This window comes from Pongo abelii, chromosome 19 (genome assembly GCF_028885655.2).
Source record: "Pongo abelii isolate AG06213 chromosome 19, NHGRI_mPonAbe1-v2.0_pri, whole genome shotgun sequence".
NCBI lineage: Eukaryota > Metazoa > Chordata > Mammalia > Primates > Hominidae > Pongo > Pongo abelii.
The window spans coordinates 88,190,756-88,206,060 of record NC_072004.2 but is presented as its reverse complement, the minus strand read 5'-3'; the positions used below and the strand labels follow the sequence as shown (position 1 = coordinate 88,206,060).

The following is a 15,305-nucleotide window of genomic DNA, read 5'->3' as shown; positions in this document are numbered from 1 at the left end:
GTCCCCATGGAGTGGACAGGGGAATAAGCCAATGGATTGAGTGTGGAGAGGTAGAATTTCGGGCACTAAGGAACTCAGAGGAGTGCCAGGTGAGTATGGGGTTTGATGAGGATATTTGAGGCCACGTACCTTCCCATGGGCTCCTTGGGCTCTACCTTGCGAGGGACCAGTTGCTCTGCCCTGATTTGTTTAGTCCTAAAAGACTCAGGATAAGCACTGGGTTTTGCCTCCTGGTAGTTCCAAAATGTGCCCTGTTGCTTGGAGACAGGGGATGGTGCCTGGAGTGAAGATAAGGTTGTCAAGGAAACCAAGCCACAAATTCCCTTGTTTTTGTTCGGGTTGCTGGACAGAAGAGTAAAGGATTTTTGCTCTGACAGTTGGAAGAAAGTATTTTCTTTTCTGTGTGTGTGTTTTTACCAAGTTGATGTGTTATCCAAGACACAGCCGAGTTAGTACCCACGTTGACAAACAGTGTTGAGTTTTGCATGGCTGCCCTCCTCTTAATTCTGGTGTTCCTGATTTAGGAAAAAAACATACTTTACACAGTCATCCTCAAGGGATTCTTTGTTGGAGCTTCAAATGATCACATCTGCTCTATGCTAGCGTATCAGTGGACAGAAGAGTTGGAGGGGGTGATCTCCAGGAATGATACTTGAAAGACTCCCTCCCAGTGGGGAGTTTAAGTTTTTCATTTATCAGTGGTAGCAATTTTAGCTCCTGATGCTGGAAGCCTGCTGGGAGCTTGAGGAATCACGTGTGTGTGCACGTGTGTGCATGTGTGCATGTATGCGTTTTCTCGTGGCCTCATACCTTCTGTGAGTCTGTCTCCTCTCCTGTCTCCTTCCTACCTGCATATTCATCATGAGTAGCATCACAGGTTTTCTGAAGCCCTCTGACCTGTTTCTCTTCCCCATTCCCTGACTCTGCACCGATCCCCTGCTCCCCTAGGTCAACTTCCTGAACACACTCAGTTCTGTTCCTTTACTGAGTCCGGAGGCATTTCAGCTGAGTGGGGGGCTCAAAACACACCTTTGAGGGGAACAAGGCGGCTACACTAGTGACATGGAGAAAACTGCATCAGGAGCAGAGAGGGGACATTAACTGGGTAGGAGTGTGAGTGCCATGGGGGCCCATGAGGATGAGGACACCAGGGTGGATTAGACAGTAGAAGAGACAAGGGATTTTAACGGATGGAAAGGGGGAAGAGAGGAGGGACCTGGATCTGTCCGGAATCCCAGACATGTACTTTGGTTGGCCCTCTGAGCATGTCTGCCCTAATTCCGCATGTTTGTTTTCTTCTCAGCATCCTCCCTCTCCCTCTGCCTCTCTCTAGGTTAAAGTCCTGCACTTCTGCCCAGCTGCCCTTGAGCTGGAAGCCACATAGTTGTCTTAGCTCTTCCCTGTCCCTCGTTCTCCATAGCTAGTTGGTCACCAAATCCCATTGATCACCGGCTCCCATCTCAGCCACCTCTATTTCCCATCTCCCTTTTCCAGGCCCACTGCTTTGTGAGGGGGCCTTTTTTTTGAGACAGAGGCTCACTGTGTCTCCCAGCTGGAGTGCAGTGAGGCAATCACGGCTCACTGCAACCTCCACCTCCTGGGCCCAAGTGATCCTCCTCCTGCCTCAGCTTCCTGAGTAGCTGGGACCACAGGTGTGCCCAGCAAACCATTTCATTTATTTGTTGTGTGGAGACGAGGTTTCGCCATGTTGCCCAGGCTGGTCTCAAACTCTTGTGCTCAAGTGATCCTCCCACCTCGGCCTCTCAAAGTGCTGGGATTATAGGTGTGAGCCGCTGCACCCGGCTGAGGCCCATTTTTTGTTGCTTCCTTTTCTCCTCATCCATCTGCTCTGCACTGTGTTACCAAACCTAACTTTTGAAAATAGAAATTTGCTTTCACACCAGTCTTCATCTTACATGAGAAAGAAAAATATAAGTGTCTTTAATCTCCCCATACACAACCCCCACTCACTACTCTCTGATGCTTGACTCCTGTGAGTTTCATCAAATCTGTGGGTGCAGAGCCCACCAGGGTAGGAGCCTTTGGAGGAGACAGTGAAGTGGTGTCAGACAGCAGCGAGAGCGCAGGTCCTGCTCCAGCAGCACCTGGACCAGAGTGGGGCCATATGGTGTCCTGGAAACGTGGCACACATCCTCCACCTTGCAGCGTGTCCACCTCCCTGGGGGCACCCATGGCCCACAGGGGAGAAAACCCCCACACTCAGGCTGCGGAGACGCCTGTCAAACAGGAACTCAGCTCACCGGGCTGGAATAGTCTTTTAGGGTCATTAGTTAAGCACACAGGCTCTGGGGTCTACTGATCTAAGTTCAAAACCCAGTGGCTCCTCCACTTAATAGCCATGTGCTTGAGATAAGTACCCCTCTCTGGGTCTCCATTTCACTCCTACTGTCGCCATTAATTCTCCAGTATTAGGGCCAACTGCCTGATATTCTAACAGAAGGGACAGGACCATAGACCAGTCCCAATCCTTACATTTATTATAGGCTATAAAATGGGAAAAAGTGTCTATCACAGCCGAAGAATCAGAGGTGACATTTTAAAGCACTTTGGAGCTGAAACATCATAGAACCCACAGATTCCTAATGGAAAATCCTCCCAAGCTACTCTGCAGCTCACCTCACTGAGGATTGAATAACAAGAGAGTGAGTTCAAGGATGTGTATGAGTCTCCTTTTGCTGCTGTAACAAATGACCACAAACTTAGTGGCTTAAAATAACACAGATATATTATCTTGTAGTTCTAGAGGTCAGAAGCCCAAAGTGAAGGTCAAGGTATCAGCAGGACTGCATTGCTTTCCAGAAGCTCTAGGAGAGAATCCATTTCTTTGCCTTTTCCGACTTCCCATGGCTGCCTGCATTTCCTGGCTTATGGTCCACTTTTCCCCTGCAATGCCCAGTTGAATCTTTCTCGCATTGCATTACTCTATTGCTAACTCTCCTACCTTCCTTTTCATTTTAAGGACCCTTAAGATTACAGTGGGATCCTCCAGATAATCCAGGATAACCCTTCTCAGAGTCAGCTGGTTAGCCATCTTAATGCCTTCTGCAACCCCAGTTTTCCCTGCCGTGTCACATAGCATATTCAGATTCTCGAGATTAGGACACAGACATTTTAAGAGGTCATTAATTTCCTACCATAGTATGTATTATTTTATTTTGGCACTGTTGTGGCCAGAGGACCACTATCAGAGACCTGAGTGGATGGGGCCACTTTAGCAGCTAGCAGAAATCCATGTATCACTGCCCAGTGTGTCTTCCTTGCCCACGTGAAGACTCAAAGCAGCGTTGCCGTGGGTCTGCCTGATTGGGAAAGAAACTCTATTTCCCTCTTGGTTTATTACAATTCTCTCTTCTATGGACTTGGGTACCTGTCCCACAGTAACCTGGCCAGGGGTCTGTCTGCGAGTGCCTGTGCTACGGTGTATTCAGTCTTTCCTCATCATCATGGAAGACAGTCTTATGCTAACTTCCCCAGTCTCCATGGGAACCTCCTCTTCAGTGCATTTAAAGACAGTTATTCCTTCCCTGGTTGAGGGATCTGTATCCAAGGGTGAGAATGAGATGGCTGAAGGCAATAGCATTTTTCCTTCATATCAAACTCATGTTTTCCATGCATCCCTGTTGGTCCCATCCCAAAGCCTTCCCGGTGTCCCCCTACCTGGGGTAGAGGAATGGGCCACTTAGATGGAGAATAGACTCACATATTCTTTTCTTTTTTCTTTTAATAACAGCTTTATCAAAATGTAACTCACACAGCCTACAATTCACCCATTTGAAGTGTACAATTTAATGATTTTTAGAATATTCACAAAATTGTGCAACCACCACCATAAATTTTAGAACATTTTCATTACCCCAAAAGAAACCCCTACCCATTAGCAATTATCCTCCATTTCCCTCCAGCTCCTCCCCCACAAACCCTAGGCAACCACTCCTCTACTTTTGTGTCTATGAATTTGGCTATTCTGAACATTTCATATAAATGAAGTCATACAGTATGTGGCCTGTTGTATCTGGCTGCTTTTAATTAGCACAGTGTTTTTAAGGTTCATCCATGTATCAGTACTTCATTTCCTTTTGTTGTCAAATAATATTCCATTATATGTCTATGGCACATTTTGTTCATCCATTCATCAGTTAATGAGCATTTGGGTTATATCTACTGTTGGACTATTATGAATACTGCTTCTCTGTACTTTCATGTACAAGTTTTTGTATAACTGCATTTTCATTTCTCTTGGGTGTAAACTTAGTAGAGTAATTGCTGGGTCATTTGGTAACTCCGTATTTGCCCTTTTGAGGAAAATGTAAGACTGTTTTCCAAAGTGATGCACCATTTTTCATTCCTATCAGCAATGTAGGAGGGTTCCGTTTCTCTGCATCTTCACCAACACTTGTTATTATCTGCATTTTTTATTATAGCCATCCTAGTGGTTGTAAGTGGTAGTTCTTTGTGGTTTTGATTTGCATTTCCCTGATGACTAATAGCAGTGGCATTTTTCACGTGTTTATCACACCTTGTTTTAAGTTAAGTGTCCACAATAGCAGTTCGTTCTTTGGGGGTTACGATCGCCATGTATATCCAATCAAGCTTAAGGAATCTTTCTCTAACTTCCTGTGATACACATAATTATGACATATTATATAAAATGTCAGGAAGTTTATAAACTGCCTGGATCTATGGACTCCTGATTTTAAACCTTTTCTAAAGGGTCTCCCTTGTTCTGAAAGAAAGTATAGTTCCAATCAGCTTAGAAAGAATCAGGTTTTAATACGCCCTTCCCTAAAGGAAATCCAGCTGTATTAGTCCATTCTCACATTGCTGTAAAGAACTACCTGAGACTGGGTAATTTATAAGGAAAAGAGGTTTAATTGGCTCACAGTTCCACAGGCTGTACAGGAATCATGGCTGAGGAAGCCTCAGAAAACTTAAAATCATAGTGGAAGGTGAAGAGGAAGGAGGCACATTTTACATGGCCAGAGAAAGAGGAAGAGAGTGAAGGGGGAGGTGCTACACACTTTTAAACAACCAGATCTCATGAGAACATTTTCACTATCATGATAACAGCAAGGGGGAAGTCCACCCTCGTGATCCAGTCACCTCTCACCAGGCCTCTCCTCCAACACTGGGGATTACAGTTTGATATGGGATTTGGGTGGGGACACAAATCCAAACCATATCATTCCATCCCTGGCCCCTCCCAAATGTCATGTCCTTCTCACATTTCAAAATACAATCATGCCTTCCCAACAGTCCCCAAAGTCTTAACTCATTCCAGCTTTAACTCAAAAGTCCACAGTACAAATTCTCATCTGAGACAAGGCAAGTGACTTCCACCTATGAGCCTGTAAAATCAAACCCAGTCAGTTACTTCTAAGATACAGTGATGGTACAGGCATTGGCTAAATACTCCCATTCCAAAAGGGAGAAATCAGCCAAAACAAAGGGGCAAATCCAAAACCCAGCAGGGCAGTCATTAAATCTTAAAGCTCCAAAATAATCTCTAACTCCATGTCTCACATCTAGTCCACACTGATGCAAGGGGTGGACTCCCAGGGCCTTGGACATTTCTGCCCCTTTGGCTCTGCAGGGTACAGCCTCATGGCTGCTTTTCCAGGCTCATGTTGAGTGCCTATGGCTTTTCCAGGCACATGGTGCAAGTTGTCAGTGGATCTAATATTCTGGGATTGGAAGGACAGTGACCTCTTCTCACAGCTCTACTAGGCAGTGCTCTAGTGGGAGCTCTGTGTGGGGGTTCAAACCCCACACTCTCCTCTGCACTGCCCTAGTTGAGGTTCTCCATGAGGGCTCCACCACTGCAGCACACTTCTGCCTGTATATCCAGGCATTTCCATACATCCTCTGAAATCTAGGTTGAGGCTCCCAAGCTTCAGCTCTTGCCTTCTGAACACCCACAAGCTTACCACCACGTGGAAGCCACCAAGGTTTATGGCTTGCACCCTCTGGAACAGTGGCCTGAGATGTATCTGGGGCCCTTTTAGCCATACCTGGAACTGGAGTGGCTGGGATTCAGGGAGCAGTGTCCCAATGTTGTGCAGGGCAACAGGGCCCTGAGTCTGGCCTGCAAAACCATTCTTCCCTCCTAGGCCTCCAGGCCTAGGATGGAAGGGGCTTCCACAAAGGTCTCTGAAATGCCTTTGAGGCATTTTCCCTATTGTCTTGGCTATTAACATTCGGCCCCTCTTTACTTATGTATATTTCTGCAGCTGGCTTGAACTTTTCCCTAGAAAATGGGTTTCTCTTTTCTACTGCATGGTCAGGCTGCAAAGTTTCTAAACTTTTTGCTCTGCTTCCCTTTTAAATATAAGTTCCAGTTTCAGATCATTGTTTTGCTCACACATATGACCATATGCTGTCGGAAGCAGCCAGGCCACATCTTTAATGCCTTGCTGCTTAGAAATTTCTTCTGCCAGGTACTCTAATTTATCACTCTCAAGTTCACAGTTCCACAGGTCACTAGAGCAGGGGCCCAGTGTCACCAGTCTCTTTGCTCAGGCATAGCAAGTGACCTTTACTCCAATTCCCAAAAAGTTCCTCCATCTAAGACCACTTTAGCCTGGACTTCATTGTCCATATCACTATCAGCATTTTGGTCACAAAAATTTAAAAAGTCTCTAGGAAGTTCCCAACTTTCCCTCATCTTCCTGTCTTCCTTTGAGCCCTTCAAACTGTTCCAACCTCTGCCTGTTACCCAGTTCCAAAGTCACGTCCACATTTTCAGGTATCTTTATAGTAATGTCCCCACTCCCGGTACCAATTTACTGTATTAGTCCATTCTCGCATTGCTATAAAGAACTACCTGAGACTGGGTAATTATAAAGAAAAGAGATTTAATTGGCTTACAGTTCTGCAGGCTGTACAGGTAGCATGGCTGGGGAAGCCTCAGGAAACCTTCAGTCATGGAAGAAGGCAAAAGGGTAAGCAGGCATGTCTTCACATGGTGGAGCAGGAGAGAGAGAGAGTGAAGGGGAAGGTGCTACACACTTTTAAACAACGATATTTCATGAGAACATATTCACTGTCATGACAACAGCAAGGGGGAAGTCCACCCTATGATCCAGTCACCTTCCACCAGGCCCCTCCTCCAACACTGGGTATTACAGTTTGACATGAGATTTGGGTGGGCACCCAAATCCAAACCATATCACTGGCTTATGTATAAAAGGGAATTTTATGTTTTTTTGTGCTTTTATTTTAAATTGAATGCAACTTTGGCATCGAAAACATTTTTCTGAATATGGAGACTTGGTGTTTTTCTCTTTCTTTCTCACCTAGAATCCCATCTATTCATTACCAAGTTCAAGGATCTGCACTTGGTTGCTCTCTACAGGTTTCCAGTTAGCTGCAAGAAACAGCACTGTATTTTTCAAAGCACTAGAAAATTCTGTGGTCAGTCCAGAGAGACAAAACATAGCGCCAGTGTGGCAAGAAGTGGAGCTAATGCAGCATTAATGATCCTGGATGTTTCTGCACTTTCTTATTAGAATTTATGTCTGTTCTCCAGCCAGTGACTCTGAGTAATGATATAAGGTGTTGGTGATCTCAGAACTGAAATGGAGCTTATGAAACTACTTTGTGGCTTGGAGGGAGGAGAGTGGATGGATGGCTTGGACGGGGTTGTTTTAGGAACATATGCAGCGTGGGAACATCTCTCTGTCTGTGAATTTGTGCCACTTTAAAGACTGCAGGGTTTGTGCCTGGCTCCTGTTGCCAGATGAGTTTAGAGAGATTGATGCACAGAACCAATGTCTGGAAAGCCCACTGAAGGAGTTGGAAGAAACAGGCTACTGAGACAGTTTACTTCAGAGCCTGCTACTTGGATATTTACCCTAAATACTTGGATACCTGCTACTAGGATATTTACCCTAAAATCTGGCTCCTGACACTCTGGGTGAGAGAGATGGGGGTAAGAAGACTCATGCCTCAAGGTCAAAGTTGGGTGACCTTGAAGGACTTCTCTTTAACCCTGATTGCAACGAAAGTAGTTTTCTTCAACAGAAAGAGTCTTCATGGTATTTGTTGATTTTTCTTCCATTTCGTCTTGGGGCAGGCACTGAGTTCAACACTTTTGGACTCACCTCTTCCTACCTTGTCCCAGCTTTTCCTTTGTATGTGTTTCAGGCATTTGAAAGTTTAGGTCCAGGCACAGTGGCTCATGCCTATAATCCCAGCACTTTGGGAGGCTGAGGTAAGAGGATTGCTTGAGCTCAGGAGTTTGAGACCAGCCAGGGCAACTGATCTCGCCTCTATAAGAACAGGGCAAGACCTTGCCTCAACAAAAAATAAAAAAATTAGCTGGGTATAGTGGTGTGTGCCTGTGGTCCCAGCTACTTGGGAGGCTGAGGTGAGAGGATTGCTTGAGCCCAGGAGGTTGAAGCTGCAGTGAGCTATGATCGTGCCACTGCACTCCAGCCTGGGTGACAGAGCAAAAAAGAAAAGAAAAAAAAAAGTTTAGGGTTGGAAGTGTTTGCCACTTATTTCCTTTGTCTCCTGTCCCCTTTCCCTGTTTCAACCTCGAATCACCGTTCTCTCCCTGGTGAGAATGCCTGACCAGGGGCACAGAGTGTGGTGAGCAACACTTTCCAGGAAACAAGTTACTCTGAAAATTGACACCTGTTTCTCTCAGTTGTTGTGCACTGGCCACGTGAAGCTGAGGGCATAGGCCGTCCAGACCTGTCCCTAATATTTGCAGAGCTGGGAGCAAAAGTACAAATGGCGTCTTACATGTCATATGTCTAAAAAATTTTAAGTCATGAATCAAATTAACAGATTGCATTTAGATAGATCTCTCTCTCTCTCTATATATATATAGAGAGAGAGAGAGAGAATATATATAGTATGTGTGTGTATATATATAGTATGTGTGTATAGTATGTGTATAGTATATATATAGTATATGTGCATATAATGTGTAGTACATATATGAGTATTCTTTTTCATATTGTATTCTTTTTCATATTGAGTATTCTTTTTCATATTGAAGATGACAAAGACATCTTCATAGGGACCTGGGAAACCAGGTTCAAATTTTCAGCCTCCCTGGAGTTTTGTTGGATGTGGCGGCCCAAGGAGAAATGGCCCCAGCCAGTCCCATTCTCTTCCTGTCTCCAGCTGCAACTTGCACATCAGGAGACCTGCTTGCCAGAAGGTGGACCTGCTTGGACCCTCAGTGTACACCAATGGCTTGGTCTCCCACAGGGGAATGGACCCAGGGAAGAGGACTATGCAGGCCCTGTCAGTGGAGTGGGAATTCCACTACTTTGGATGGAGAATTCCAGAGTGCTAGGTATCCAGAGTGTGGTCACATCCCATGACCTGTGATCCTTGCCTCATGAGAAGGGGCCCATCTGTGAGGCCTGGCCTCGGAGTCCCTTTTGCCTCAGTCTGAGGGAGATACTGAGTTTCTCAGGTGAAAACATCACCAGGACTGTCCTTCTTGAGTTGAACTTGATCTTTTAAATTCATTCCTTTGAGTTGTACTTAGCTAAAACGTGGATATCCCTATACATTATATTGTTTTGACCTCTAACACTGTGCTGTGTGTATGTCTTTTCAGATTTTTTTTTCCACAAAAAATCTGTTCAAATTCCCCTCCACCAACTTTTTTTTTTTTTCATGACAGAGTCTCACCCTGTTGCCCAGGCTGGAGTACAGTGGTACGATCTTGGCTCACTGCAACCTCCGCCTCCTGAGTTCAATTGGTTCTTGTGCCTCAGACTCCTGAGTAGCTGGGACTACAGGTGTGCGTCACCATGCCCAGCTAATTTTTTTGTATTTTTAATAGAGATGGAGTTTCACCATGTTGGCCAAGCTGGTCTCGAACTTCTGACCTCAGGTGATCCACCCTCCTCAGTCTCCCAAAGTGCTGAGATTACAGGCGTGAGCCACTGTGCCTGGCCCAGATTTCCCCTTTTTATAAGGACATTGGTAATAATGGACTAGAAGCCCACCCTACTGCATGATGATCTCATTCTAATGTGACTAATTATACCTGCAAACCACCCAATTTCCAAAAACCTCACATTCTGAGTTATTGGGAGTTGGGACATCTACATATTAATTTGGAGGAGAGACCATTCAATCTGCAACACCCTCCCTCCTGGGAAGTTTAGGCAGAGGATATTTTACCTGCAAAACAAAACAAAACAAAAAAACACCTTATAATACGGCAGACGTTTATTTTTATCCAGTTTCTTATCAAGATGAGGATAACTCTTTATAACTATCCTAAAGTAAAGTCTTCCTCCTCCCCTCCAAGGCCCTGCTATTCTGTCATTCACCTGCCATCACCCTAGTAACCCAGGAAGTGCTTGGGGGAACCCTGTGCTCTGACTTGCCGGGAGGCATCTGTACCCCCATCCACATGTTTCTCCTCCCTTTCCTCCTCTGTCCCCCAGTCTCTGCCCCATTCTTTTCACCTGACCGGCTTCTGCCCACCCGTTAGCACCCAGCTCCAGGGCATCTTTATGGGGAACATTTCTCATCCCACCCCATGCCTGCATAGCGTCCATTGTTTGCCTTTCCTTGTGTCCCCAGCACTCTGGCTCCCCCAACACTGTACCCCCAACCCTGTTCCATAATGACTTTTCCCTGACAAGAGCATGGGCTCTTTGCTGTCTTGCTGAGCTCCGCAATCCCATTGTAGGATGTGCCATGTAATAGATCCGCGGTGGCAGGAGAGAGAGTGTGCTCCTGTTGAAGGGAGGTTGTGAGGGTGCTCTGAGCGGCAAAGGCTCAGCAAAGGAGAGAGGAGAGGCGCAAGGAAAATTAGGGAGGGACCGGGAAGGCCTTAAAGATGCTCTTGTTTCACTTTGCTTAAGACAGCTACAAATGTATTCATGAGGATGGGTCATCGCAAGAACTTAAAGCAGGGCTCCACGTGACCCTGGGGGCACAACAAAATTCAGTTGTTTGGAAGACAGTTTCAACATCCGGAGGGGAAAATAGTCAAAGATCATTTTCCCGCGGGCAATTTCTCCCATACCTACCTTTTCTAGCAGGCAATGGTACCACTTTTATTACAATTGTCCGTAGGTCACATCACCCAAGACAATAGTCAGTGACCTTCCCTCTTAGTGTAAACTGAGGGAGATCACAGAAGTCACTTGTTTTCTGGCTTTGGCATGCTTGTTGTCAATGGGAAGGAAGCCTGTGTGCCTGTGCTGATGTCTCACCTGCCTTCCCTAGAGCCCTGTCCCCTTAAGAATGTGCAGAGGCCCAGAGGGAACACAGGGCCTAGCGTGAATTGACAGGCTTGAGTTTGGGGACGGCACAGAGGAGCATGGGTGGTGTGAGCCTCTTAACACGGAGAGGGAGTCATTGTCTCTGGGCTCTCCTTTGGAGCTGACCACTGTCTAGCTTCATTTCCTTTAGCCAGTTTCTGATTTGAGAATAATTTGTCTTCTGCAAAATGGAAATAATAACTTCTGTGCCACCTACTTCCCAAGATGGTTTGGGATCAACCAAGAGGCCACTGGAAAAGCCTAAAATGCATTCAGTGTACTGTTGAATTGTTCATATGATTGTTATTGTCATAGGCTGTTCTTCGGGCTTCTAGAAGTTCAGAATCCCAGAGGGGCGAGGCAGAGAGTGGCTCACCTTCACTCGCTCTTAGTGTTATTTTTGTTCCTGCCTAAAGTAGAGAAGGACTTTGCATGGTTCCCTGATGAGCGGAGAGGTGGGATTGGCCATCTGCCCCCTTTCCTTTCATATTAGTTTCTTAGGGCTTATGGAACAAATGGCCACAAACTGGGTGGCCTGAAGAACAGAAGTTGATTCTCACACAGTTCTGGAGGCCAGGAGTCTGACATCAAGGTGGCCACAGGGCTGCTTCCTTCTGAGGGCTCTGAGAAAAAGATCTGTTCCAGGGCTGTCTCCTTGGTTTGCAGATGGCTTCTTCTCCCTCTGTCTCTTGACGTCATCTTCTCTTTATGTATGTCCGATTCTGTGCTCAAATTTCTCCTTTTTATAAGGACACTTTTAATATTGGATTAAGGGCCCACCCTACTCCATTATGATCTCATTCTAACTTAACTAATTATATCTGCAAACCACACAATTTCCAAATAAGTTCACATTCTGAGTTATTACGAGTTGGGATGTTCACATATTAATTTGTGGGAGAGACAGTTCAATTTATGACACCCTCCATCCAGGGAAGACTAGGCAGAGGATATTTTACCTGCTTTAAAAGAAAAACAAACCTTATAATAGGGCAGACATTTATTTTTATCCAGTTTCTTCTCAAGGTGAAGATAACTCTTTGTAAATGTCCTAAAGTCATGTAGAATGTAGTAGCTTTCTGTTCACACTTTACAAATAAAAAGGATGGATCATTCTACAACTGACATTAAAAAAACTTATAATATGATTATAAGCCAAATATAATCTAATTAATTGCTCAGATGAGTATACTGGTGAGATGGCAATCTGTAGTTGACATGAGCTTTGGAGGGACAGGTAATTTCTGGGATGATTGAGTCACTAAATCAAAGGATCTCAACAGACTAGAATTCCTGTTAGCTCAAACAAGGTGAAATGAGTAGACACAGGGACCTAAGTAGAGTCCGGAAATGAGGTCCCCCAAAGAAATGATAAAAGTATATTCAGAAGTGGGAAAAAGAACATGGGTTTTAAATCAATAGGCTTAATCTTTCATTCAGCCATATATTGATTCAAGAAATAGTCACTGCTTACCTCCTACCTGCAAGGTGCGAGGTAGCCTGTGAGTCTAAGCCATCCTTGTGAAGTCATTCCTCTTGGAACAAGCTACTTATCTGCAGGTGCTTGTCCACACCTGGAGGAGTGCACCCTCCAGATACCTCTCCAGGTGTCCAAGGAGCTACAAGATAGAAGAGACTGCCACACCCTGGGGCTTTCAGACAAGAACCTCAGCAGGCTGGACTGGAAACTAAGCCATGGGAGCAGTGGCTTGACCTTTCGGGTCAAGATGATTGGACCTTTCAGGCTGGACAAAAGAAGACACAGGTGATATAAACTGCTTTATGTCTTGAAAGGACCCCTGATATGGTTTGGCTGTGTCCCCACCCAAATCTCATCTTGAATTGTAGTTCCCATAATCCTCATGTGTCGTGGGAGGGACTTGGTGGGAGACAATTGAATCATGGGGGTGATTACCCTCATGCTGCTGTTCTCATAATAGTGTGTGAGTTCTCATGAGATCTGATAGTTTTATAAGGGGCTTTTCCCTCTTTGCTCGGCATGTCTCTCTCCTGCCACCATATGAAGAAGGACGTGTTTGCTTCACCTTCTGCCATGATTGTAAGTTTCCTGAGGCCTCCCCAGCTGTGTGAAACTGTGAATCAATTAAACCTCTTTTTAAAATAAATTAGCCAGTCTTGGATATGTCTTTATTAGCTGCGTGAGAATGGAATAATACAGACCACCATGGGGACAAGAGTTTGTGTTTATCCTATGTTTACTCCCAGGCTGGAAATAGGACCCAGGAGTGGAAGGTAAAGGGAAATAGATGCTAACACAGTCTAAGGAATACATTTTTCACAATTAGAACTGTGTAAAGATGAAATACTTTGTTCGTCTTGGGAGTTAGTGATGTTGTCATAGCCATCATCCATTGAGCGCTTCCCGTGGGTGTACCTGCTATGGTTTGGATGTGGGTTGTTTGGCTCTGCCAAATCTCACTGAAGTTTCATTGTTGGAGATGGGGCCTGGTGGGAGGTGCTTGGGTCATGAGGGTAGATCCCTCATGAATGCCTTGGTGCCATTCTCCTGGGAGCAAGTTCTCACTCTTAGTTCCAGCAAGAATTGGTTGTTGAAAAGACCTTACACCACCACCACCTCCTCCTCCCCCTTCTTTTCCTTCCCTCTCTCCCTTCCTCCCTTCCTCCCTTCTTTCCTTCCTTCCTTCCTTCCTCTCTCTCTCTCTCATGCTTCCTCTCTTGCCATTGACCTCTGCACATGCCAGTTCCCCTTTGCCTTCCACCATGAGTAGAAGCTTCCCGAGGCCCTCATCAGAAGCGCATGTTGACACCATGCTTCTTGTACAGGCTTCAGAACCATTGGCCAAATAAATCTCTTCTCTTTATAAGTTACTCAGCCTCGGGTATTCCTTTATATCAACACAAATGGACTCAGACACAACCTGTTCTTATTTGACACTTTCTAGGGAAAGAGGCCCTAGGATTTGCCATAGCAAACCATTACTGCATCTAATATCAAGCACCCTGGAAGTCAGAAAATAATTATGATCAAGCTGGCTATTTTATTTCCCAGATCACAGAGTCTGGAAGAAACTATTTGCATACGTATTAATGGATTAGAAGTAAATTTTACTTTTGAAAAAAGAACTCTGTTCTTTATCTCTCTCCCATTAAGCTTGGGCCTGGGCTGTGGTGTATGAAATCCAGTCTCCAATACCAGGAAATGATTATTTATTTGAATGCTTCCCTAAAACCCATTAAGTGCTCTGGAGTGTTAGTTTGGGATGACAGATTTCGTAGCTCGGCTACGGACACCTGGGAGAGCTTGGGTTTGTTGTGTTTCATATGAGCCTTTCTCTGTGCATGGCCAGCTCTGAGTGAGGGGATTAGGAGCCTCCAGCCGTGGTTGACAGACACCTCTGCAAATCTGGATCACCCTCTCTGTTAGCCTGGAACGTGTTCTATGACCCTGTTGCTTTCTGTAATATGTTGGCTTTGTGCTTGGAGATAACTTGCAAATGTTCGTCAAGCAGTTGTGCCACAACTTTTCAAATGTTTTGTTTCTAATTAAGAAAGGGAATTGGATGTGCTCTTGCCTGGCTAATTTTTTTTTTCCCTGGCAGGGGAATGAGGGTGGGAAGAAAGAGCAAAAGAAACAGCCAAGAGATTAGAAAAACAACAACAACAGAACTCTCTGATTCACCAGTGATCAAAGCTGTGTCTGGAAGTTCATTGCTGTTACAGCATCCTGTTCTCCCCAACCTGTAGGGATTCTTAAGTTCAAGTCCCATCTGAAGAATATAGTCACGGAGCTGAAAGGACACTCTACAACTGGGCAACCACCTTCAGGAACTTTCCTCAGCCTACAGAAATAAGGACAGATGATTTAGAATGAAGCACATAGGACTTTGAAAACCAAGTTCAACTCTCCATAATGGATTCTGGCTTCTGAGTTAGGATAAGGGATTGGCTGCATGTACAGAACATCTGAAACAATGTTATCTTTTCTCATTTAAAGAAAAGCTAGAGACAGGCATTCCAGCACAGGTACAACAACAACAAAACACTTTTAGGGACATCAGT

General features: G+C 45.1%; 1 protein-coding gene and 1 non-coding gene across 13 annotated transcripts in view; both read left to right on the top strand.

Annotated features, from left to right (window-relative positions):
• SLC39A11 (solute carrier family 39 member 11) overlaps positions 1-15,305 on the top strand; it is a 564,735-nt gene that overhangs the window by 378,894 nt on the left and 170,536 nt on the right. The window contains exon 8 of one of the 12 annotated variants that reach the window (XM_054535706.2): positions 12,825-13,678. The exons of the other annotated variants lie outside the window; for them this stretch is intronic. Within the exon in view, the coding sequence (XP_054391681.2) occupies positions 12,825-13,033 (209 nt within the window). The 3' untranslated portion in view covers positions 13,034-13,678. Of the gene's footprint in view, positions 1-12,824; positions 13,679-15,305 lie in introns of those variants that run through there. 12 annotated transcript variants of the gene reach the window in all.
• Positions 12,258-12,394, top strand: LOC112129797 (small Cajal body-specific RNA 24). The gene has a single exon (XR_002912150.1). It is a non-coding gene; the product is annotated as a small Cajal body-specific RNA 24 (non-coding RNA).